At 59.1% G+C, this 24,276-nt stretch overlaps 1 protein-coding gene across 4 annotated transcripts; it reads right to left on the bottom strand.

The window, feature by feature from the left end:
- Window positions 1-1,619: 1,619 nt before the first annotated feature.
- Window positions 1,620-22,079, bottom strand: RARG (retinoic acid receptor gamma). 4 transcript variants are annotated; one of them, XM_039255120.1, is made up of 9 exons: window positions 21,917-22,079; window positions 17,265-17,599; window positions 6,448-6,596; window positions 6,087-6,228; window positions 5,252-5,412; window positions 4,893-5,069; window positions 4,314-4,518; window positions 3,711-3,869; window positions 2,730-2,929 (listed from the first exon to the last, which is right to left on the bottom strand). In XM_039255120.1, the coding sequence occupies exons 2-9, from the start codon at window positions 17,449-17,451 to the stop codon at window positions 2,730-2,732; spliced, it is 1,380 nt and encodes a 459-aa protein (XP_039111051.1). In that variant the 5' UTR covers window positions 17,452-17,599; window positions 21,917-22,079. The 4 variants fall into 4 exon arrangements, with proteins under 4 accessions (XP_039111054.1, XP_039111051.1, XP_039111053.1 ...); XM_039255122.1 differs by lacking the exon at window positions 21,917-22,079 and adding an exon at window positions 21,084-21,136; XM_039255123.1 differs by lacking the exon at window positions 21,917-22,079 and having other exon boundaries at window positions 1,620-2,929; window positions 17,265-17,451.
- Window positions 22,080-24,276: the final 2,197 nt, after the last annotated feature.

Raw genomic sequence — 24,276 nt, 5'->3', positions numbered from 1 at the left:
AGCCAAACTGCCTGAGCTCCAATCCTGGATCTGTCACTTACCGCAGTGGGTACTTAGGTAGTTACTTAACCTTCCTGTGGCTTCTTCTCATCTGTCAAGTGGAATGCAGGACTGTTATGGGAATCAAATGAGGGGACTCCTACCATTGCTTACAAGAGAGCCTGGCACAACCTAAGGGCTTGATAATAGACTCAGTGGCTGAGAAGTAACACGGTGAGAAGCGGAGAGGCTGAGAACTTCAAGGTCAAGGCAGCTGGGAAGTTTGCAGAGAGACACAGGGCCAGGTTCAGAGAATGGGACTGGGAGGCCACTGTGCCAAGACAGCGGTAGAAGCTGGGAAAGGCGTAGAGGAGTCCGAGAGTGCGATAATGGCAAGGATGAAGCCTGTATGGAGAAGGGGGATGTGGAAAATACCCGGCCGGCCCACACTTGACCACAGGGAACTCTGAGAAGGAACTGGATGTGAGATCTGTCACAGGTCCGCCTCCTCTGCCTGAAGGGGCACTCTGCGCAGCAGGGACTGAAAGGCAGGCACCTAGCCAAGTGCCTATGTCTTAGTGGGTGCGCAGGCAGCATCAGGTGGATCTCAGCAGTGTAGCCGCTGGGGGGAGCAACTGGGGATGGGGTTGGGGGGAGGTGACGGGGGAGGGGGGGTGGGCTTCTTCTGGGCCTCAGGCTACCAGACCTTGTACCCTTCCCCCACAACCAGGGGTTACCATGGTGATGACCCCTTCTTCCCCACAGGCCCTGTGGTTTCCTCTAGAGCTTCTTTCACTTTCTTCTTCTGCTTTTCCCCAATCTTCTCTCTCCTCTACTCCCACATCCTCAACCTCTCTCTCCCATACGCACAGGTCATCCTGGAAGAAAGTCAGGTACAAGGTAGGCAGGGTGCTGTCCCAGGGAAGAAGGTGGGCCACGGGAGGGGGGGCGGAGGGGGAGTCACAGACAGTGAGGGGGAGAGTACAGGGGTACAGTGGTAAGTCCTGAGTGGGCTGAGGATGGAGCTGTTGCAGAGGTGAGGCATGTAGGGGCAAGGATGTTAGTGCAGAAGGTAACAGTGGGGTCATGGGGGGTGAGGTCCCGGGGTAAGGTGGGGTCACAAGGGGCAGAGGGAGTGATCTGTAAGGTGATAGTGGGGTCACAGAGCAGGGGAGCTCATGAAGTAAAGGGAGCGTTGGCGTAAAACTGAAACACTGTAACTTAGATGCAGGCTGTGGTTCCCCTCTTCTGGGGCCCGAGACCCTCACGAGAACCAGTGCAACTTCCACAAACCCCTTCCGCAGAGAAGGGCAGATATGCACCGACACTTAACTGGGGGTGGGGACAACTTAAAAGACCTCTGGGCCCACTCACACCTCCCCAGAGGCCCACTGTGTCCAATCTAAGAACACACGCCTGGTGGCTGTGGGAGGCCCAGACACCCAGCCTAGGCTCCTGGGAGCTCCCTTTACCCCACCTTCCAACACCCCCATCCAGGCACATTCCATCCGATTTCCTTGGTTTCCCTAAGAAAGCTACAGAATCCGGTAGATTAGGCGCTCACCTTCCTCACCCAGACCCTCTCCAGGTCAGCTGGTCACTTCCCCTGCCACTTGCCAGAAGGAGCCACACGCCATCCATGAGTTTCCATCACTTTATTTTGCAAAAATAGAAAACTCAGCAATATGCGATACAGCGGGGGAAGGGGAGATGTAAACAGAGGGGAGGGAACAGCACCCTGACCCCCCAGAGAAAAAGGGGAGCCAGCGGGAATCTTATTTGGCAGCTAAATACAAACTGGGGATTGGAGGATGAAGGGAGGGGTCACAGGGGCCCTGGGCTCCCCCTCCCAAGACCCCTGGAGGAAGGGGTCAAGTCCAGGGTGTAAACAAAAGCTAATAAATAAATAGAGGTTTCCTCTGGGTCAGGGAAGGATCAGCTAAGCAGCGCCCACCCCCCCACTCCCTGGGCCAAGCTGCTCTGGAGATCAAGGGGGGGAAGGCACTCGGGGTGGGGGGGGAGGGATCCCCTGGTCCCTCTGTAGTGTAGGAGACTCCCTGCCCCGGTGGCTGAGATGGGAGGCAGGGGAAGCCCAAGGCACATGACAGGGCCGGGGGAGGGGCTTGTAACGGAGGGCACAAGGTCAACTCTGGGCCCAGGCAAAGAGGTGCCGAATGGACTTGTAGCTGTCCCTTTCACCCTCTGGCCCTCCACAGAAATGCAGGGCCCAGCCTGCCCCAGCCTGACCTGGCACGAGGAGGGGGCACAGAGGGCAGCGTGCACCTGGCAGGTGCATTACGTAGCATGAGGCACCAAGGGCAGGGGCAAGAGGGTGGGCTCAGCCCCCCCCCTGCACCCCCTTTTTGGTCTCTAGTGTTCCTGTTTGCTCCCAGAGGCCTGAGCACCTGGCAAAGGAAGGGGCTGCGGCACTGGCAGGGTCTTCCTCCTGCCCTGGGGAGCCTGGGACCCTGGTGTCTGAGGGGCAGTGCTGAGAGTTTACAGTCCCAACCCAGGCTCACCCCTCTGCCCTCTCTCCTGGTGGGGGCAGGGCAGGCCCCTGAGACAGGGGAGGGAGCCCGTCAGAACAGGAAGGGGATGAACACAGAGGCACCCCTGGAAACTTTGGCAAAAACAAGGAGCTCACTGGGAGGGGTGGAGAGAGGGCAGAGCTCGTCCTCCCCCAGTCACTGGAGGTGTCTGGGAGATGGTCAGTCTGCTGCCTGGAGCCCCAACCCCCACGGCAGGAGAAGTCAGGGGCCCTGGTCAGGCTGGGGGCTGCACCCCCCTTTGCCCTGGCCCCGGGGAACCTCATCCTCGCTAGAGGCCTTGGGGTGGGGACCAGGCTGCGAGGAATCGTCCTCAAACATTTCGGGGTTCTCCAGCATCTCTCGGATTAGGGGAGGCATCGGGCCCGGAATCTCCATCTTCAGGGTAATGGCCCTTTCCGCTCCTGCAACAGAGGAACAAAGAGGTTCAGGGGGACAGAGGCCCACGGCCCTTGAGGCCACCTCCCTAACCTTTCTTGGCTGTCCCGGGACTGCCCTCTGGGGGCTCCCAGCACAAGCCTGCTACTTACTTGTCCCTGCCTCCTGCAGGGTTCCTGGGGGCCACTCCTCCGCCTGCAACTTCTACCTGCCTTCTCTGCCAAGCCTGCTGCCATTTTTTCAGGCCATCTCCTCAAAGATCGCACCAGGTCCAAGTGGCAGCCACACTCCTCAGACACCCCACCCTCCCACGTCCACAGCTGGCCAATTGTTCCCAGGCATATTCTTCCTCACGTTTACAAGTATAGCTGATATTTATGGAACACCTACTATCTGCCAGCCGTCCTTCTGACCCATCAATGTCCAACAGAACTTTCTGTGATGATGGCATTATCTGCTTCATCCAGGACAGTCATCGCCAGCCAGCGAGCACTTGAAACACGGCTACTGCGACTGGGGAGTCGCATTGTTAAGTCAGGGCAGTTCTAAGCCCGCTCGTGTTAATTCGTTTAGTCCTCTCCGATAGCTTATGAGGAAATACAGCCCGGTTTACAAACACGAAAATAAGGCACCAAAAGTAAAGGGAGTTGCCCAGAGTCTCGCCACGAGCCCGCGGCAGAGCTAGGATTCCAGAGTGTAGGCCGCCCGGTTCGCGCCCACGCGGTTCTTGTCTCTGCTTGTCTGCCTGCCTGCACTGGGAGACCAACAGCTCCAGGAAGAGAGAGGGGAGGATCCCTCATGACTCACCCTTGGTGCTGATGCCCCGGAGGTCAGTGATCTTCATGAGCATCCTCGGGAACATATAGGGCTGGCTGGGCCGCCGCCGGCGGGCATAGAGCCTCAGGGCCTCCAGCAGTGGCTCCTGTAGCTTGTCTACTTTTTCAGGTTCCTCCAGGTCCATGCGGTCTACAGGAACAAGCACAGTGCAGTGAGAGAGGAAGAGATGGGGGACACAGCGACAAGTGGCTGCTCCCCAGCTACCCCAGACCCATGGCACTCCAGGCCCCAAACTCTGTCCCATCAACCCTTTGCCTATTGTTCCTGAGCCGATCCAGGCCACCTCCCCTGCTCCAAGCCCTGTGCCTTCTCCCCTCTGGTCAGTCACTCCTGCCCGGACCCCTATGTCAGCACCAGTATCTGGGACCCTCTCAGCTCTCTCTGACTCTGCTCTCCTTTTTGTTCTATCCTCCGGGGCTGCTCGGGAGCCTGTCCGGGGTCTGAGAAGTCTGTGGATGGGGCAGGTGCGACAATCTCAGGGGGGAGGGACCAAGGTCTCCTGCCTGGTCAGAGATCAGGTGTGGGCTGTGGTGGGAAAGGAGCCTGAGCAACCACCAGGGGGCGCCCCAGCACCTCCGCAGATGAGGCAGATGGCGCTGAGCAGTCCTGTCTCCGTGTCATCCATCTCCAGTGGCAGGAGCTGCCCCGCAAAGGCAAAGACGAGGTCTGTGAGGGGCCCAAAGCCGGCGTTGTGCATCTGGGTCCGGTTCAGGGTGAGCCCATCAGAGAAGGTCATGGTGTCCTGCTCTGGGGTGTACCTTGTGCAGATCCGCAGCATCTGGGGGGGGGGGAGGGTTAGTGCTGTTTCTGGGGAGGAGCACCCGTCCTGGTGGGGAGAAGGGGCAATGGGGTACACACGGAAGACGAGGAGAAAGAGGGCAACCTGAAGCGGGCATGAGGAGGAAGGCAGAGGGGGAGAATCCGAAGCCTGGGGAGGATTGGGGAGGCAGAAGGAGGCAGAGGTCCAGACGTGTAGGACCAGGTCTTGGGGCAGGGGGTAAGATACAGAGAAAGCTTGGGTTTAGAGGCGATCTGGGGAGTCCCAGAGTGGAGGGGGAAGGAGAGATCATGAAATCTTTGTGGTAGACCAACTCCCTGGCCTCCCACGAGGGTCCGGCCGTGGCGGGAGACATGCCACAGGGCTTCACTTACCAGGATGTCTAGGCAGGCAGCCTTGAGCAGAGTGATCTGGTCAGCAATGCTGAGCCCTGTAAAGCCAGGCAGCCGCTTGGCAAACTCCACGATCTTGATGATGCACTTGGTGGCCAGCTCGCTGAACTTGTCCCACAGCCCCAGATCCAGCTGCACCCGGTGATCTGCGCTGGAGTTCTGCAGGGAGGGCAGGTTGAATGCAAGCTGAGGCCCGCCCTGCGGGTCGTCTTCCTTCTGCCCAAACCCCAAGCTCTCCCCTCTGCATTCTGTCGCCCTTCCCTGTCCTCAGCAGAGCATGGCCATATTGAGCCCCTACCAAGTCCCCAAAGCGAACAATCCGCTGCCCTCACTGGACTCACCGTGGTGTATTTGCCCAGCTGGCAGAGTGAGGGGAAGGTCTCCTGATGAGCTTTGCTGACCTTGGTGATGAGCTCTTCCAACTGAGGGCTCAGCTCATAGCTGTCAAGTGACCCTTCCTCCTTCACCTCTTTCTTCTTCTTATTCCGGTCATTCCGCACAGCTTGGGGGCAAAGGCACAAACAAAGAGGGTCAGGACCTTCAGAACGTCCCTCTGGGTACCCCTCTCACCCTGATATCAGGCACTCAGTCCTTATCATGAATATCTATTCCCTGGGAAGCCCCTAATCACTGCCTCAGTTTCCCTAGCTCCTACAGTAGCTCCCATTCCCAGGCTGGCTCTCTCCAGCCCCACCCAGGGCCTGCAGCCCCTGCTCCCTCCCAGAGCCACTCGGCTCCATCCTGCCCTTCCTGTCACCCTGCAGGAGCTGGGGAGGGGGGGGCAGGATATGCGGGCGGCAGGATATCCACTTATAGCCTTGGCAGCACAATGGCGCAGGGGAGGGGGGGCACCCCAGATCCACCTCAGGCTCAGTCTTGGGAGCAGTGGAGAGGACTGGAGAGCCCCCCCAACTTCCCCATAAAATGGCAAAGTGAGCCAGTAACCCCCATTCACTCATTCAGAGGAAGGATTAAGCTCTGACAGGGGAGAATGGCAAGGGGTGGAGCCTCCTAGGTGAATGGCACTAATCAAACAGGACTGGCCAGGGAGGAGGCAGCATCCCAGGGCAGGCCAGGTCTCAGAGGTCAGGGAAGTGGGGGTGGCCAGTGGGAGAGGACAGCAATGACCGGGTAGGGCAGGAGGGGCCCCTGTTCAGGCCAGCGCTAGGGGCCTACCTTCTTTGGACATGCCCACTTCAAAGCACTTCTGTAGCCGACAGTACTGGCAGCGATTCCGCGTCACCTTGTTGATGATACAGTTTTTGTCGCGGTGACACGTGTACACCATGTTCTTCTGGATGCTGCGGCGGAAGAAGCCCTGGAGTTGGGGGTGGGGGGTGGGCAGTGAAGCAGGATGCTGGGAGTACCAGCCTCTCACAGGCCTTGTGGGTCGCCCCAGGCCGGACCCAGTCTGCGAGCCACCACGTGGGTGCAAAGCAGCTCCTCCCACTCCACAGGGACGGCCACTCGCACACAGCGTCCTGCCCCTCTGGTCCGGACGGGAGGCCCAGAGCGCCCACCCCCACTACGCACACACCTTGCAGCCTTCACAGGAGCTGACCCCATAGTGGTAGCCAGAGGACTTGTCATTGCACACGAAGCACGGCTTGTAGACCCGAGGAGGTGGAGGGGGTGAGGGCGAGCTGGGCACCATCTCCTCTGAGCTAGTGCTCTGCGTCTCCACCGCTGAGGGGAAAGCAATGACATGACGGTCGGGGGAGAAGGACCCCTCAGATCTCCCAGCATCCTCGCTATACAGACACACCCCATTCCCACTTCTCCCTCTTGCTCGGAGGTGACGACACCATCACTGCCGCACTGACTTAAAGTCCCAACAACCACGTACAGCCCCATAGTAAACACTTCCAGAAAGCCCCAAACGACGGCCCTCAGTGCACCTCCCGCAGTCTGGCCATCTCCCTGCACCACGGTGCCAGCCCGAGCCCTCCGATCCTGCCAGCCCGAGCCCTCCGATCCTGCCAGCCCGAGCCCTCCGATCCTGCCAGCCCTCACGACCCTGCTGGGTTCCAGGCCAAGGCCCTCTTGAAAGTTAACTTCTGGGCCTCAGTTTCCCCAGCTATAAAGTGGGTAGGGGAAGGGATTGTGGGCTGCGGCTCTGCACTCTTCAGTCAGTCACTCTGTCACAGTGGTCCACCTTGTTGGGTCATCTACCTCCCACCATCCTCCTCCTCCCCCCAGGCAGTAGATCTGGAGTTGGGTAGGCAAGCACCAGCCACCTGGAGCTCACACCTGGCTCAACGACCTGCAGGGGTACTCAGTACCCCGGGTACCCTGAGGTCGAAGAGGACCTTATTTTCTCTCAAGTAGTACAGTAGTACAAATAATCCTCCAGCTTCTCCCCCTCATATCACCCCCCAGAGAACCGTCAACGTCCTTTTCCCCGGAAACCACCAAGGCACCGAGGCAGTGGAGCAAACAGGACAAGGTATCAAGAAAGTAGGTTAGCAGATATGCAACAGCCCTCTTTTACACCTGAAGGAACTGAGGCCAAGGGAGGGGAGTGACCGGCCCGGTGACACACTGCCAGCTAATGGTGGAGCCAAGACTCTCAGGTCCTCTGGCTAGATGTAAGTGGCCAGGCAGGGAGCCTGAGAAGTCAAGAAGTCGGGGAAGGACAGACTGAGGTATTTGCTCAGATTCTCAGGTTGAGAAGCGGTTGGGGGCGTAGCAAAGCGGGAAAAGTCAGGTGACAGTGGGTAAACAGGGCTCATGGGGGAGGGGAGCTATCTCTGGACCCTCTCCCAGCCCATGTCTTCACTCCTCAACTTTCCCCACAAACACCCAATCGCAGCTCAAAGGGGGCCTCAGCCCACGCCACACAGGGGGACGGGGTTGGGCACCCTTTGTTCAGGAGGCTGCTCGGTTGTGTGGGGGTTTTTGGGTCTGTGGCTCATCTTCAGAGGCAGAGAAATCTATAAATTATTCAACCTGTAGGACCCGTTGCCCAAACCAAGAGGGCCCAAGTTAACGCAAGAAAATGCTAGGACCCTCCCTAAGGAGTGTCCCACGCACCCACCTCAAAAGCACCTTCTTCCTTCTAACCTGCTGCAGCCCACCTGGTCAAAAGTCCGCCCCATACCGCCAGAAGGGCAGAAGGAATGCCCAGGAAGCTGGGGTTCCGGGCTAGCTCCACCCTCCCTCCAGGAGGGAAGCCCTCCCCACCCCCCAACACACACAGACACTATTAGCATAAGAATCCCGCTGGAGTGAGATTCCCCAATGGCAAAGGACAGAGGAGAGGGGAGGAAAAAAGGTGCCTGGAGTCTATTCAGGTCCGGGGCGGGAGACTCCAGGAGGGGCACTGAGAGACGTGGGGCCGGCTGAAATGCCTTTCAGGACCCCTTCTGGTGTCCTGGGAGGGCACACGTGCTGCCCACAGGCCAGTGCGTGGGGTGGTGCTCACTCGGGCGCTGACGCCCTCCCTGCCCGCAGAGCGCTGCCTCATTTCCTCTCTTGCGAAAGGGCCTGGGTGCGGTCAGACTGGCATAGGGCAGTGCCAGGCAATTATAAAGACTGGGGGCCGCAGGGAGACAGGCCTGGGGACAGCTTTTCCTGTCTGAGTGGTACTGTCACCCCTCCTGGGCACCCTTCTGGCACAACTCTGCCCTCTGAGCCCTAGAGTGCGCCTCAGTGGCCCTGGTCAGTCTGGGGGTGAAGGGCACAAGAAGGCTAAGTGGGTCAAGCCTGCTCACATTCCCTTCTCAGCCCGAGCCCAAGACCCCACCATTGGGATGCTGCTCCCAGGCTAGGCAGGGGCCCCTGCTGGGGAGGAGGGGGGGGCGGGCTCTGGGTTTTTCTCCTTTTAAAGCCCAAATTGCTGAAATTGAGGAAATTCCTGGCCAGGCTGAGCGGAGCTTCAAACAAACTCTTTATAACCGGCTGTAAACGCTCCCAGCTGCGAGGCGCGGGACTGAGAAGCCCAGACTCACAATCTGATACACACCTCCTGGGAGACACTCTCACACATCAACAGGCAGGGCACAAAAGTAGACATACTACCAATGGCCTCCTGTACCCCACCAGGCCCCTGGCACCGAGGAGCACACAGTGAGGCATAAAGGCACACTCACTCCAGCCACATGGTGGAGGAGGGGGATACACAAGTCAGAAAGCTGCCCCACAGCACCCAGCTTCGCATTTGCAAGAGAGCAGCTCAGCTACCAGACAAACAGCAGGGCCTGCCAGCACAGCACCAGGACACCGCCAAACACCCACAAACACACCATGTGGCCCTCCCCTCAAGGGCCCTCTTTCCTTCCCTCGTTTAGACACAGCTCTAAACTACTTTCTCTCTAAAAGTGTGTGGAGCAGGCCCGAAGCCCCCCAAGACCCTAGAGAACAAAATTATTGGTCCAAATTGAAATGCAAGACCATAGTGCCAGCCAAGTGGGGCGGGGGAGCTGCCATGCTCCTGAAAAGGGCTGGGTCCCTACCCAGCCCCCACAAAAGCCCTCCTGGGAGTCTCTCCACCTCAGCACCCCTCCCAACAGACCCCAACTCCCCTTTCTATTGGGCAGTGAAAGGAAGGTTAAGAATTCACCAGGGTTGGGTGCACAGCAGTAACAGTTCCGTGCCCTCTCCGTCTTATAAATGCCACACTTTTAATTCTCGCCGCACCCCACCCCAAAGTATGGTCTCCTGTTCGCCACCTCCCTCCTTCAGTCTGCAAGTTGTTAAATCTGAGCAGCTCTGCCCTGGAACCAAAGAAAAAAAAAAGGAGGAAAAGAAAAGAAAAAGAAGAAAGAAAGAAAAAAAGCCGAACTCGTAAACAGCGCTGCCGAGTGCCAAGCAGCGAGGCGCGTTGGCGGGGGCTCGGTGACCCCGCGGGCGCACTCCCCCAGCGCCCGCCGCCCCGCCCGCCGCCCGCCCCTTCCCAGCTGCCCCCAAGCCCCTCGCGCCCGCGTCCGCACCGGGCTACCAGCGCGGTCCCAGCCCCGGGAAAATTTGGGGGGTGTTCCAGGCTCCCCTCCCGGCTCCTCCCCACGCCCACCCCCGCCAGGCACTTCGGCCCAGGCTTCAAAGCCGCCTCTCATCTGGACTTCATTTTTACTGCCTCTCAGTCCCCAGCTTTTTATTACCGCTCTGGAAAGGGGTTCCAGGGCCCCAGGCCTGGCATCTCCCATTTCACAGAGAGGGGAAGATGGATATTTGGGGACCCAGTAGTCCTCCTCTCCCTGCTGCTGCCTCCGCCAGCCCACCCCCCACCCCTGCCGTAAACAGGCTTTGCTTTAAACTTTGCGCTTCCTACTGAAGTTGTGTGTCTTGGAGCCCTAGGAACAAGTCATCTCTTTGCATACAATCCTATACACATTACCAAACAGTGCTTTTTAGGATGGGGGAGGGGGCGTCAGAGCCCAGCCTTCTCCTGGTTGTGCGCACAACCCGGTCCACCCCGCACGAGGAACACACAGGATGCACCCTCGAACGCAGCACTTTCCAAAACCGCCCCCGCAGCCACGCAAGGGCACACGCCTTCCCGGCCTCACGCCACAAACATCCCTACATAGGGCCGTGCGGACCTGCCAACGCCGTCGGAGGGCGACACTGCGTGGGGAGACCCCCTACACTCAAACCGCCTACGCAAGGCGCTGCACACTCCAGGGATTCACACGCTCTGCAAGTATTTTTTTTAAGCTCCCAACTTCCCACAAGGACTCTACTAACGCCACCCACGGCCCTGGGTGCCATATCCCTCCGGGGCCACGGACCTGCGGGCACAAGCTACCAATAACCCCTCGGTCTCTCCCTATCCCCTAGAATTCTGGAGTGGCATCAACCGCAGCTCCTACCTAAATACCCACCATAAAAACCACACACACTCCAAACACTAATGCACACACCCAAAGGAGTCGCTGAAGTCCCCACGTTTAAAGGGCCAGTACCTCTCTTTCCTACACACCCGCCCCTGACACACAGAGGGTGAGAATCTCCGCTGGCACCCCAGTTCCACCTTTTACACACGGAAAGGGTGAGCCGCTGCCTTTCCTGCACCCCACCCCCCAGCCCTGGGCTCTGGTACCTACATTGCAGACTGGCGGGTTGCGGCCAGGCAAAAGACTCAAATCCGGCGAAACAGGAGCTGCCCGTGGCTCTGCGCAGCAAACCGGCCCCGGGCCCCGACGCCCCGTACAGCCGTCGCGGACCCGGGGCAAACGTTTCCATGCAGTCGTACATCGCGACCCGGCTTGGAGGGAAGCTGGGTGCTAGGAACACCAAGGACCCGCAGCCGATTCCCCCTCCTCCCCCGGCGGCGCCCCGCTCCTGGAGGGGGGGAGGGGGAAGGCTAGCATAGGGCGCCAGGCTGCATGGGGGGTAAGGGGTGGGCGGGGAAGAGGGGGATCCCCAGCAGGGGAAAGGGACTGGGCGGGGCGCAAAGCCAGGGCCGCCGCTACGGCCGCGAGCCGGCTCACTCTGGGCGCCTCCGCGGCTAACACTGGGGAGACCTTTTGTAAAAGCGAAGCCCGGAGGGGTGGGGGGTGGGGCTTGGAGAGCAAAGGGGGCCGGGCACTAAGACGAGCCGAGCTGGGAGTGGAGCGCACACTTACACACACTCGCACCCGGCGCGCGCGCTTGCTTAGACACATATCCGTGCATGCGTTTATCTAGGCAGTCACCGCGTATTTGCAAATATGCAATAGTGCGCCATGTATTTTTTCTGCGTGTACATAAACTCATAGAGGCACACAGACATCTATGCAAGCACATATTTGTGCAAGCACATCTGGTTCGGGAAAATGCTTGCAAGCATTCTCTCTCCACAGCCCTGAGGCTTTGCACGGATTTGCACTTCGTCGCGTGCCCCGGTCCGGGATGGGGGGAAGGAATGGAGGAACCAAACACACGCATTTCCTTTTGAGTTTTCCCCTTACTCCTCCCAACACTCTGCACACCAGTCATTACAAGCTGGGGTGTCAAGGAAGACTGGGGAGAGGGGAACACGGAGATTCCCAGAGCGCTGCAGTTCTCCGGGGCCCGGGGACCTGCACTACCTCCACCCCCTCATTCCCAGGCCTGGCTCCTCCCTCTCCCTCCGCGCGCGCGCTTCGAGGCCGAACCGTACATTCCTGCGGCTCGGCGCGCGCGGCCTCCTCCTTCCTTCCCGTTCTCCCCACCCCCGGTCGAAGGGCCGGAGCGCGTTCCCGCCGTGAACTCTCCGGGAACCCCCCTCGGGGCGGGTGGCCGGGCGCGCTCACCTCCTCCTGACCCGGCCCCGCCCCACCCCGCCCAGGCCGTCGCCAGCGCCGCCGCGGAGTCCCCCGCCCCCTCCTGCGCTGCCTGGAGTCTACTCCTCTTAGCCCGAGCCGTCCTCCCTCCGCCGCGGCCCGGGCTGCCTCCCTCCAAGTCCCCGTAGCTCCGTCCCGCGACCGACGCTCCCCAGGCGCTCCACCGCCTCTCTCAATGCCCCTTTCTCGAACCTGACCGCACTTTCAGAGCACAAAACTCCCACCCCAAACTGTCCCCACGGTGCCAACCGCGCCTCCGACGAAGCTGCCCTGCTGAGTGCCAACTCCCCTCCCCCAGGCAACGGTGCCAGTTGCCCCAAACTGCCAAGGGCCCCTTTCGGCTGTAACTGCGGGTCCGGTCGTCAACTGTTCTCAGAGCCATTACATATACACCCTCCTCCCCGCCATTGGCAATAACTGCCCCTTCTCCCCTTCAGTGCCACACTGAGTGCCCATCAGATCTGAGGGCCGCCTCGCTGTCCCCTCGGTAGCCCCTTCCAGAGCGCCCTCGCCCGGCAGAGCAGGGGGTGAGGGGGGCGGGGGGTTGGCCACGTCAAGAGTTTGCCCTAGCCGCCGGGCCGAATCGGGGACCCTGGGCCCGGGACAGCGCCAGCGGCGGCGACTCCCGGAAACCGCCCCCTCCCCCGCGCCCCGCCCGCCCGGCCGCCCGGCCGCCCGGCGGGCCGGCCCAGCCGGCTCTGTCAGCGCCGCTCACACGGGGAGCGCCGGGGGAGCGGGAGAGGCGCCCGGCCGGCCCCTTCCCCCGCCTGGCGGCTGTGGCTGGGCCAGGGCGGGGCGCGCTTTTCTAAGAATCTGTTGTACCGGGTGGGGGGCGCACTGGGGTGCTGCAGGAGTGGGGCGCCAGTTTGGAAGAATAAAAAAGCAGGAAGGGGTGCCAGAGTAGGCAGGGAAGGGAAGGCGGGCGCGGAGGAGGGGCCGGAGTGGCGGCGGGGACGGAGGGGGGGCAGGGCTGGGAAGGAGAGCCAGGCTTGTGGATGCGGGGGGCGGCGCGGGGTGCCAGGGCTGATCGCGGGGGCTTGAAGTAGGGATGAAGCGGGAATGCAGTGTTCTTTCCAACCCAGCGTGAGCTCCTTGCTCTTGCCCCCGACCTGAAATACCCCGCTTCTGAAGCCAGTCCCCCACTGCCCCCCCAAAAAGGGGGGGAATGATTCTGATTTCTGAATCAGAATCTGGTCACTGGTAAAAAAAATTTTTTTTAAGTACAGAATAGGAAATACCCCCCAAACCAGGGGGAAAGAGCCCTGATTAGTCAACTCCAGGCTGTCAGTACCCCCCCCCCTCCCAAATCTGAAAGGTCCCAATTAAGTCAGGCCTGCCTGGTTGGTAATTAGAACCAGAAGTGGCCAGGCCACAGGGAGGGGGGTTGGGAGTGGGGCACAGGAGGGGGGTGGAGGGCTCCAGGAAGTCATGAGCCCTCAATAGCCCCCCTTTCTCTTCACCAGATGCACCCCACTCCTCATCACCCCATCTGTGTGTGCTCCCCAGGCATTGCAGGGAGAGGGGGGCCTTTAAGGGACAAGGCATTAGAGTGCCAGGCCCACCCTTCCCGTCAACCCCAACCCCCCATTCTAGGCAGTCTTAGTACAGCCTTGAGGAGAAGGTAAGAGGATGGGGGGGGGAATCTAGTGCCCCCTCTTATCCCCAAAGTTCCCCCAGCCCTTACTGCAGCAATTAGACCCATTAGCCTTCTAGCATTTCATGGGAACCAGATGTTCTCCACCAGCCTGGTGGGAGTATGAGGGGGGGCTGCTGCCTGACTCACCCCCCTTCCCATCTATGATCCCCACCATCACAGTGCACCCCTTCCAGCTAGAGCCCCGCAAAGTCAAGACCCCAGAGGCAAAGAGAAGCGCACCCCTCCCCCACTAACAAGGCCATTAGCACTGGGAGTCTTGAATGGTCACCCCTCAGAGCCTCTACAACCCTGGCAAGGATGAGTTTGGCCAACGAGGGACTGTGCAGAGAGGAACAGCTAACTCCTTATGCACCCCTCCTTCCCCCCCTCCTCCTGCCACCTTCTGGATAGGGCTGGAGGATAACTGGCTCGGAATTCCTCCCGCTAATTCTCCTTTTCTTCCAAAACCTTCCCTCAAAAAGGTGAAGAGGGGGCATTTCAAAGCCAGAAGCCCCGCCCCAAGGGTAGGTCCTAATTTAGGAGTCCCACCTGAAGGGCAGTGGGGAGGGGGGTCTCTGGAGGAGGGGGCAGCAGAAGGGAGAAGGGAGGCGTGAATGGGGGACGGGGCCCAAAGCAGGGGTGTAAGGAGCGCTGGGCAGGATGGGGGCTGGGACCGGGTAGGGGGCCAGGAGAGGGGGGGTGCAGCCTGGGCCCCAGCGGCGGCGGCTTGCCCAGCTCCCCCCGCCGGAGAGGTTTCCTGTTGCAATCAAAGCCCCGTTTGTGTAGGCCTGGAGCTGGAGCCCGAGCCTGAGCGGCAGAGACCGGGGAGGGGAGGGGAAGGGAAGGAGGCAGTCGGCTGGGGTTTTTTCCTGGAGGAGGCCTCACTGCCGCCTGCTTGCCACCCATACCCGCCTGCTTGTTCTGCTGGCCTCTCCCAGCGTCTGGGTTCTCTCTGTGTCTGCGCCTTTTGGCCTGTGTAGTTCTCTGTCACCTTGCTTAGAGTCCTCTGAGTCCCTCTTTTTCAGTTTCTTTTAAGTAGAACTCTTTTCTTCCTGTGCCAGCCTGCCCTCAGTTTCTCCATGTGACTTAGTGTGGTGCCGCCTGGGCTCCTTGCCCCAGGGACGCCGTCACCAACCAAGTTCAGAGGATAAACAGGGCTCAGTCCTCACCACCACAGACATCTCCTCAAGGGGGGCAAGAGGGCAAGGCTTCCCTTCCCTCCCAGCCCACTCTGTTCCCCATAGTCCTGACAAAGCACGGAGATACAGAGGGACACAGACCCCAGGGTTTCGTGCACACACGCACACACACACACACACCTCTGCTTCCCATGCACACAGGCCTGTGCTTGCTTCTGCAGCACATGCCCCCCTCCCGCCGCCCCTCCCTTCCTCCACCACCCGGTTCTGAGATGCCTGCCTTACCCACTCAGGCCCCTGGAGAACCCCAAGAGGTGGAGCAAGATTTCCCTTCTCAACGTGGATGCCTCCAAGGTGCTGTGGACCCAGCAGTAGGATCCTGGAGGCAGCCTCAGGGAGAAGTTCCAGACTCCTTCAAGGACCACCCTCCCTCTCAGAGACTAAGAGAGAGGGGGTGAAGAGAGAGACACAGACTCAAGGTGAGTGTGGCTTTGGCACCCGACTTAGGCCTCCAATCCCTCTCCATTGGATGGCCTCAGGCAAAAAAGGGACAGCAGGGTCAGAGAAATGAGACTATATACCCTTTCACCCCCCACCTGCCCACTGTGGGAGGCCTCCCAGACTCCAGGATCCCTTCCTCTCCCCTCTGCCTCCCTCTCATTTACCACTGGGGGCTGCATGCCCCACTCCCATGCAGGCTGTCTGGACCCAAGCCCTCCCCTCCTCCCCACCCCACCAACACCTCTCTGCCCAGGCCTGTCTCCTGCTGCCAGCCGCACCCTCCCCAGCTACCTGCCCTGGTTCTGGCTCCTCCCTTGGATTTCTCCTTTCAGCCCCCACCCTCTCCCTCAAGGCAGCCTTGGGGGATAGAGCCCAGTGTGACCCCCTTCCCCTGTCTTGACCTTACTTTGATCCCTGACCTTGATTCATGGGGTGTAAATGAGGTAGGAGAAGCCCAGCCTAGGTTTCCAAAAAAGGGGGGCTTTGTGCTCTCTTGTTCACCTGCATGCCACCCAAATAACCCCGGCTGGGCTACAGGCATGCCACTGGCAGCTCTCACCAAACACCAGGCACACCATCAGCAGCCCTACTAAAACCGCCTCACTCCTCACACTCACTCTTTGTTGCACACACTGGAATTCTGTATATGAGCGGAGTCTCGGGGATGTGCTGTGCACACACAACTGCATGTGGTCGGTCTGCACATGCACGCACGCCTTCTTCAGATGAGCACACTCTTTCCACAAGAACTGCCAGCCTTAACTAGTCACCCCTTTACACATCCACACGACCCTCCGAGTGCCCCTGCGGAAGGCAAGGGCCCCTTTTCTCCCACCTCCCTCTCCCTGAGCTTATGGAGCCTATAAAGGATGTCTTTATCTTTTCGTCTTCTTTGCCTCCATCTCTGTTTCTAGACCTCTGGAACTGTCCTTCTCTGTGTCTTTCCTTCCATCCCCTCCCTTTCTTTCCAGGTGGGGGCGTCTCTCTACCGGCTCACACGCTAACCTTTTACCCCCACTGAACCCAGCAGCCCAGCCCTCCAGCTCATGGGCACCCACGCCTATAATGGCTTGGTCCAGAAGACCAACTACCAAGTGGGAGGAAAGGAGATCCAGAGGGAAGAGGAGAGGCCTAAGGCTTGTCTGCTGTCAGCACTCAAAGGCTTAACCCAAAGAAGGCAGGCCTGAGGGACAAGTAGGGATCTGCACAGGATATGGGCACCATGCCAGACCTAGAGGGAGAGGAGGCACCCAGAACCCACGTGGCTGGAGGATAGGATGCTTCTGGAAACACCCCCTCCACCTCCCCGGATTACTTATGGTACAAGAGCCCCCTTCTTTGCAGCCGTTTCCACCCTCCCTAGCACCCACAAGAGACTTTCCTGATCCCACACATCTTTGGGCACCTGGCACCATTCCATTTCCTTTTTGTGCTGTCTGCCCCTAGTTCAGAACGAAGTCACAGTCTCGATCACAGTCAGCTGATTGACCTTCCAGACTCCTCCATTCCCGGGGGTGCTTCCTGGTACCCACCACTGCATGCAGACAGAAGCCTCAGGCTTCACCAGACCCACGCAAAGTGCTCCCCCCCACTGCCGGTTTACTCAGGAAGCAGTCATAGACCCCAACATTCAAGGCATCTTGGGCAAGAGAACTCTCGTTTGCAAACAATGCCATTTGCTCCTCGTCCAACCCCCCCTCCTGGCCACCCCTGCCATCTACTCCATTAGATCCAACCCCCATCCCTGCCAGCCTTGCTAACTAAGGTGCCAATTTTCTATAGCACCCACCCCTATTGCCACCTGCCCTCATCCCCCAAGGTCCCTGAGACTCACACAGAGAGGCCATCTCCTTGGGGAGGTCAGGCTGGCCCAGGCCCCGGAAGCTAGGACTCAGCATCTCGAAAGGTGGAGACCCTCTGAGAGCCCCTGGGAAGGCAAAGGGGAAGCCAGCTCCTGGGTAGCCAGATCCAGGCCCCAGGACACCAGCCGCTGCAAAGAGTCGTTCCTTATTGGTGGCCATGGCAGCTGCGGTGAGGGAGGCTGAATCCCCTGGGGTCTGCAGTGGGCGGGGGAGGTCTTCAGCCACAGCCCCCGCCCATGCCCACTGCCCCAGCCTGGGAGGCTCCGTGCCCGCCCTTCCTGGCCTGCCCACTGGGTCTCCAAGAGTCCTAGGGAGAAAGAGAGGAAAGGGAGGGATGAGAGAATGATCACCCTAAGGTTCAAAGCCCCATGGCCCCCTCTCCCTTGGAGGCTTTTCCCTGTGTGCTTCGAGGATCTGTACTGCCCTGGCTCAGGGCCCTCTACCACATGGTAGGAGGCAGGGCAGGAGGTAAACTCCCCAGGGAAAGGTAAACTCGTTTTCAAGGTGAATAATGGTCTTAGGACTCCTGGAAGAGAGGACTCCCAAGCTGAGATGGGACCATTAAGCACAACTGGGCTAGACAGTTGATTTAACCTTCACATCAACCCTGTGAAGTAGGAATTATGATTCCCATTTCACAGAGGAGGAAACTGACGTTAAGTGACTGGCTTAAGGTCCCATGGCTGTAAGTGGTGGAGCCAGGATCCAAACTCTCAGGGTGCCTGGCTGGCTTAGTTGGTAGAGCATGCAACTCTGGATCCTGGGGTTGTGAGTTCAAGCCCCATGTTGGGCATAGAACTTACTTTATATATACATATATATATAAAGTACAAAGAGGTACAAAGGTAGAGAGGTACAAAGACTGAGATATACATATGTATATATACATATATATTTTCCCATATATATATATATACATATATATACACACACATATGTATTTTTTCCCCCACCCTGGGGAAAGCAAACATCTCTGTAATAACTTTGGGGCCCTACACCTCTCTGGACAGGAGTTGCAGTCCGGTGATTAGGAACACGGGACTCAAGCCAGCGCCCTGAATTGGTCCCCACCACTTGCTAGCTGGACCTTGGGCGTGTTACTTAATCTCTCTTTGCTGAATTTAGTTTCCTCATTTGTCAATTGGGAATAATAATAGGGCCCACTTCATAAGGCTGTTGCGAGGATTAAATGATTTAACATATGTAAAGTGTTTAGGATGATATGGGGCACATATTACATGCTATATATGTCTCATGTTATTTCTCTTTGTGCCTTCTCTTCTTTAATACCTCTCTTGTAATTAGCATTTCCTTCTGTCTCTATCTTCCTCAAGATTCCCTCTTCCAGTTTCCCCTCCCAGTTCTATCTCTGTCTCCAGTTACCCCTCCCTCCCTAACCGGTCTTGCATACTCTCCTTCAAACCCGCAGATGCTGATGGAAGCCCCACTGTGTGCCAGGTATGATGCCAGGGAGCTCCTCTCCTTGTCCTCTTACTTTGCTTCTCCATCTCCTTTTCTCTGAGCCCTCTGCTTCCAGGAAGCCTTCCTTCCATCCTCTCCTCCCTCCAGGGTAGCCTGCCCCTTGAGATTTTTAACCTGAGCCCAGGGAAGGGAGAGAGGAAGGAAGAGAGGAAATGGGAATCCTGGGGCTAGGCGGGTGTTTTCTCTCCTGCTGTTCTGACAAGGGAAACATTGGCTTTCCCAGGAGCCCCAGAACCACCCACTCTAGGGAGTTAGGGACTGGGAAAAGAAAGTCACCCCAGCCTAGGTACCTCCTCTATCAGCCAGAACCATAAATGGATTGAGATGCAGGGCAGAGAAGGACTGAGTGAACCACACAGAGACCATGGCACGGGCAGGCCCAGAGGTAGGTGATAGGCATTTCTGCATCTCCTTTTATTAGAATTTGCTTCTAGAATCAATCTATCTCAGTCTTTGTACCTCTGGTTTCCTTTCTCTCCCTTCCTTCTTTTTTCTTCTCTTTTCTATCTTTTCCTTCCTTCCTTCCCTCCCTTTCTTTTCTATCTCTCATCTACCTTGGCCTTCAAACTCCTGAGGGTAAACCAACATGGAGGTTACAGAACTCAGACTCCAACCCCACCAAGCTTCACTCAGTCCCCATGTATGAAGCCTCACCAGGCTTCACCCATATCCCCAGCACCCTCAGACTCCTTACCCCAGTCTCTCCCCAGGCCCTGAAAGTCTGAGCCCCAACCCCCAGGGTCCTTCTCCTTTTCCTTCCCCTATTCCCTCAAGTCCTCATCCCTGGTTAAGCCCCGGTGGAGCCAGGAGTCCCGGCCCCAGAGGCCCCTGGGCCATAGCTCAACAGGCTGGGCCACATTCCAGGTGGATTAACCCCTCCAATGCCAAGGGTGAGAAGCTACTAGAGCCCCCCCCCACACACACCTTCTTCTGACTGCCTTAGACAGGACCTGGGATATGACCCCAGCACTCACTGTCTTTGCTTCTCACTTACAGCTCAGAAACAGAGACCTGAGGGAGGAGCCGGAGGACTTCGGGGTCCCAGAGAGGGATGCTCAGACTCCTGGTCCTTTACCAAGGAATGAGGCTGTAATGAGTGAAGGGCAGCCCAGCGCTCCCCGGACTTCCTCCTAATTTCCCTCAGAGAAGGGACTTGAAAGTTCAGTGGAGAGGGAAGGAGACAGAGGCATCCCATTTCTGAGCCCTGGTTCCTCTCTGCTCTGGGAAGGGAAGGGGAGGGTCTTAAGTCCGGGTGGAGGAAGGGACTAAGGGATTGAAGACTGTGGTACAGAGAGTAAAAGGCAGTCCTACACTAGGGACCCAGATGCCTTAGTTCTTTGGGGAACCTGTGGAAGGAAGAGAACCCTTCTCTCCTCCCAAAATGCCACCTCAGATGGAGGTGGGGCTGACTAGGGGAAAGGGGCCCTTACAAAGCTGCTTCTCTTAGGGCTGAGGTGGAGTTGAGGGAGGGCATGGATGAAGGGGGCTGCCGGATGGAGGGGGGGGGGCACGTCTCCCTGCTGCCCTGCCTGCTCTAGAGCCCGGAACAAAGCTGCTCTTGTCGGCTGCTCTCCACCCGCTGCCCCCCTCCCCTCTGTATAAACACGACCACCTTTTTCCATGACCCCATCTCCAGTCTGGGCGGAGAACCCAGGCATCCTCTGCTCTAGCCTGGGCCCCCAGCCTGCTCCCCAGGAGGCAGCGGTGGCCTGGGTTTCCCTGGCCTTGTGCCACCCTTGGGGGAGTCCAGACCCTTGAGTCTCCACCTCTCATCCCCAGGTGCCCTCCCTCCACCCCACTGGCCCCAGGGAGGGGCAGTGCCCAGGAGGCAGGCAGGCTGGCAGGCAATGCCAGTGGAATGTGTGTGGGCAATGGAGGGCACGGGCAGGGTGGGGCAGGGGGGGAACTGGAGGTGCCAGTTAGGTGGCTTTCTGAGCCAGGGGTGGGGGTGTGCCGGGGTGGGGGTGTGTGCCCTGTGCTGCCTACCAGGCTTTAAGCTACAGCGTGCGCGCGTGTGCATGTGCATGTGTATGTCTATTTGGGATACCCAAGCTCCAGGAGCCCTGCACACACTGCCCCCTGCCCCCTCCTCCTTCCTTCCCTTGCCTCAAGGATATGGGACACTGCCTGTGGTCCTCAACCCCACTCAGCATCTGAGGAGTGACAGTAAGGGCAGGAGCCTCAGACCTGAGCTCTGGGGTTGCAGCTGCCCTGGACATGAGCCCTAAAGTGGCACCATCATCTCAGCTTCTTGCCTTACAGACCCCTCCTCAGGCTCCCCTGCCCCCCACAATCATGCACACTCTTACCCTCTGGCCACCTGCAGAGATCCCCTCCTACATACTGGGTCAGGCTGAGGGGACTGGGCTGTAACTGCTGAAGACAGAGAGGCATGTCAATGGGGCTCCCAGACTACTCCTAGGTCTTCCTGTTCTTCCTTTGTTCCCTTTGGGGTCCCCTCCCGAATACTCCTGAGGAGCCCCCATCCTTGGCTGGAAGGAATCAAGACTCACCCCCCACTTGGGGACAGGTGACAGGGAATATAGAACTGAGGTTTAAGGGACCTTCACAGACCCCTGCCCTATCCACTTGTCTAGGCAAACTCCCCGGGACCCAGAGACCTAGGAGCGCTTTTGCCTCTGGATGCTTTCCTTGTTCTTCCGATGTCCAAACCGAGCCATTCCGCTGGGGAAGGAGGAACTTGGACCAGTTTGCACCAGAAGGCCACCCCCCCAGACTCCCCTGGGGAAGCCTGACTAGGGCTGGCCGAGGTCTTTCCACACGGGAGAGAACCCTGGCTTCCCTCACACTCCAAAACACAAAAGTAGGCTAGAACGCCCCCCCCGCCCCCCCCCGCCGCCCGGCTGAAGACTCGTCCCCAAGCGCTTTCCCCACTCTTCACCGAAATGAAGCTTTGCTGAAGCCCAGCCCAATCTCAGCCTGTCTAAATCTTCCCCATTCCCTCCGGTATCGGGGCTGACTCCCAGGTCGGGCAGGAAGCCCCTCTAGCCTTAGGGACCGCCGGAGCAGCCCCGGCAGGGACTGAGCGGCGTCGCCCCCCAGCGCCCCCGCCCCCAGCCCACCTCGGCGGGGACCCAGGCGTCCGCGGGCGGCGGCGAGCCTGCTTCCCCGCCTGACTCACCTGGAGGGGAGGGAGGGGGAAGGGAGGCCGCTGAGCCCCAGGTCCCGGCGTCGGGCGGTCGCGGGGATGCGGCGTCGCGGTGTCAGGGGCTCGCGGCAATGGGGGGCTCTGGGGGGGGCACGGGCTCTAGGCTGGGACTGTCCCGGGGCCTCTCGGAGCCCGCCTGCCCACGTGACCGCCCCAAAATATCCGACACATTTTCTCCCAAACCGCACACTGACTCTGCAGGCGGGGACACGGAAAATATTTTCTTTCTTTTTCTCCCTCCCTACCCCCCCACCTCCCTCCCAGCCCGGCTCCCTCCTCCCCCTCCCGCCCTCGCTCCTCCCTCCCCTGCCGCCTGCCCCTGCCCGGCTCCCTCCTCGGTGCCCTGGGGCTGGGGGGCGGGGGTGGGTGGGAGGGGGACTGGGCGGGGCAGCCCAGGACGCCTGGGTCTCTGCCCCTCCCATTTGCTGGGCTTCCGTGGCTTCATCCCCAGGAGGCCGGGCAAGGCTGGCAGAAGAGGTCAGTGTCCTGGGCCCATGATGCCACCCTTTCTCTCTGGCACTTTTCCTCTTCCTGCCATTTAGGGGGACTGGTTGAGTTCTCTGGCCAGGCTGTGTGGTTCAGTGTGGCCAGTCTCTGCTACCTTCCCAAGGGAGGCGATGGGAGCTGTATCCTCACCATCCCAGGGGTGGAGTGATGGGGCAGGGGTAGACAGAGCAAACGCCACTGTCTTTACCCTTGGCTCAGCCTCCACCTGCAGGTCAAAGTAGTCTGTACTTCCCCTAGCCTATGGGGTTGGAGGGTGGGGGTGCTGAGGCCCCCAGGCTGGAAGACCTCGTCATCTCGCCCTGCCTTGAGTAAGCTCAGGACTTAGGGTGCCTGGGTCCCTAGCTGCCAAAGTTGTCCCCACCTTTGGGCTTGGATCTGGAGGGGAGAGACCAGCGAGCAAGGCAGGAGGAACCCTAGCTGGGAGTGGGAGGAGCCTTGGGCTGGGTGTGAGAGAGAAAGCCCAAGCAGAGGGTGTGTGTGTCTGCCTTAACCAGCGCCTGCTTGCCTGGTCGATGCGCCACGAATGTTGTTGACTCTGGGTGTGTGTGTGTGTGTGTGTGTGTGTGTGTGTGTGTGTGCATGCGTGCGCATGCCCAGAGTCAGTGTCAGTGTCTGATGGGGACACTCTCTGACTTCAACATGATCCCCAAAGACAGTTAGTCCTAGAGTGGGAAACCAGGGGTTTGTCTCCATTCCACTGAAGACAGAGTGAGAGAAAAGAAGGGGTCTGAAGTCCACGCTCTGTGCATGGGCCCCAGACACTCCCACTGGGATGAGGGTGGGAGTGAGAAAGGAGAGAAGAGGAACTGGACCGGGCTGGAGAGATGCACCCAAAGGACCTTTCCCCAGCAACAATCCCAGGGTGGCCAGCACTGGGGACATGGACTCCTGATCACGTCATCACTTTTTCCTTACAGAAACTACTCTGCTCTGTCCTCACCGCCACCCTGGGGGCCAGGTGTCCTCCCTCCAGGAAAGGCCACTTTTGGTTAGCCAGAGTCAGGTGATAGAGAGGGGGAAAGAAGGGGCATGCTGTGGCTATCTCTGGAGAACAGGAGGCGTCAATGGATGTGCAGACAAGGCCCTCTCTTTCACACCAGGGGTGGAAAGAGCTGGGAATAGGTACTCCAGGGTCCCGTCCCCAGGTGGCCTGGCTGCTGTTGACTTTGCTTGGTTACCCTGGGAGCAGCTCCCAGCAGTGTGGGAGGGGCAAGTGTCAGGGAGTTGGACCCAGGCATCCAGGCTGGGGTGGGATAGCACCCGCCTGTGTGGCAGGGTTCCTGCCAGGAGGCTGCAGAGTTAACCCCTCTGGCCCTGCTGCTGGTGGCTGGCGGAAGGAGGGCGGGCCCAACTGCGGTCTGTGAATGTGGCCCTAATTCCCCCTCCCCGTCCCAGCACATCTGTACTTGGTTTACAGTGAATGAGTCTCCTGTCCTCATGACCGGGCGAGGGCACCACTCCCTCCCTGGCCCTTGGCTGGGCATCCTGACACAGAACCAGACACCCCCACCCCCACCCCGTGATGCTCTCCTGCTGGGTATCTCCTCTCTCAACTTCTCCCCCTCTCCTTAAGGGGGCTCAGGGGTTGGTCCCCAGGCCAAGAGCTAGAGCTCTGAGACTGTGCAGCTGGGGTGGCAGATGGGGACCAAACACTTGTGGTGGGCTGGAAAGAGTCAGCAGATCTAGAATTCCCTCCGTCTCTGCCCTTCTCTTTGTTTTGGTTTGTCTGTCTGTCCGCCTCTGTCTTTGTCTCTGGTGGGTGTTTGTCCATCCATCCGCCTTTGGTAACTGTGGCTCCTCCCTTCTGGTGGCCTGCTCAGTCCCCA

This window comes from Hyaena hyaena, unplaced genomic scaffold (genome assembly GCF_003009895.1).
Source record: "Hyaena hyaena isolate Hyena2069 unplaced genomic scaffold, ASM300989v1 scaffold_510, whole genome shotgun sequence".
Taxonomy (NCBI): domain Eukaryota; kingdom Metazoa; phylum Chordata; class Mammalia; order Carnivora; family Hyaenidae; genus Hyaena; species Hyaena hyaena.
The sequence above is the reverse complement of the archived record's forward strand: the minus strand, read 5'-3'. Positions and strand labels throughout refer to the sequence as shown.

What these genes read in the sequence shown, in the direction of transcription:
- RARG (XM_039255120.1), bottom strand. Translation starts at nt 17,451, where the DNA reads ATGGCCACCAATAAGGAACGACTCTTTGCAGCGGCTGGTGTCCTGGGG. An exon ending in AGTGGGCATGTCCAAAGAAG is followed by an intron (nt 5,413 to 6,086) that starts GTAGGCCCCTAG and finishes TTTGCCCCCAAG; the next exon opens with CTGTGCGGAATGACCGGAAT. An exon ending in CTGCCTGCCTAGACATCCTG is followed by an intron (nt 4,519 to 4,892) that starts GTAAGTGAAGCC and finishes CCCCCCCCCCAG; the next exon opens with ATGCTGCGGATCTGCACAAG.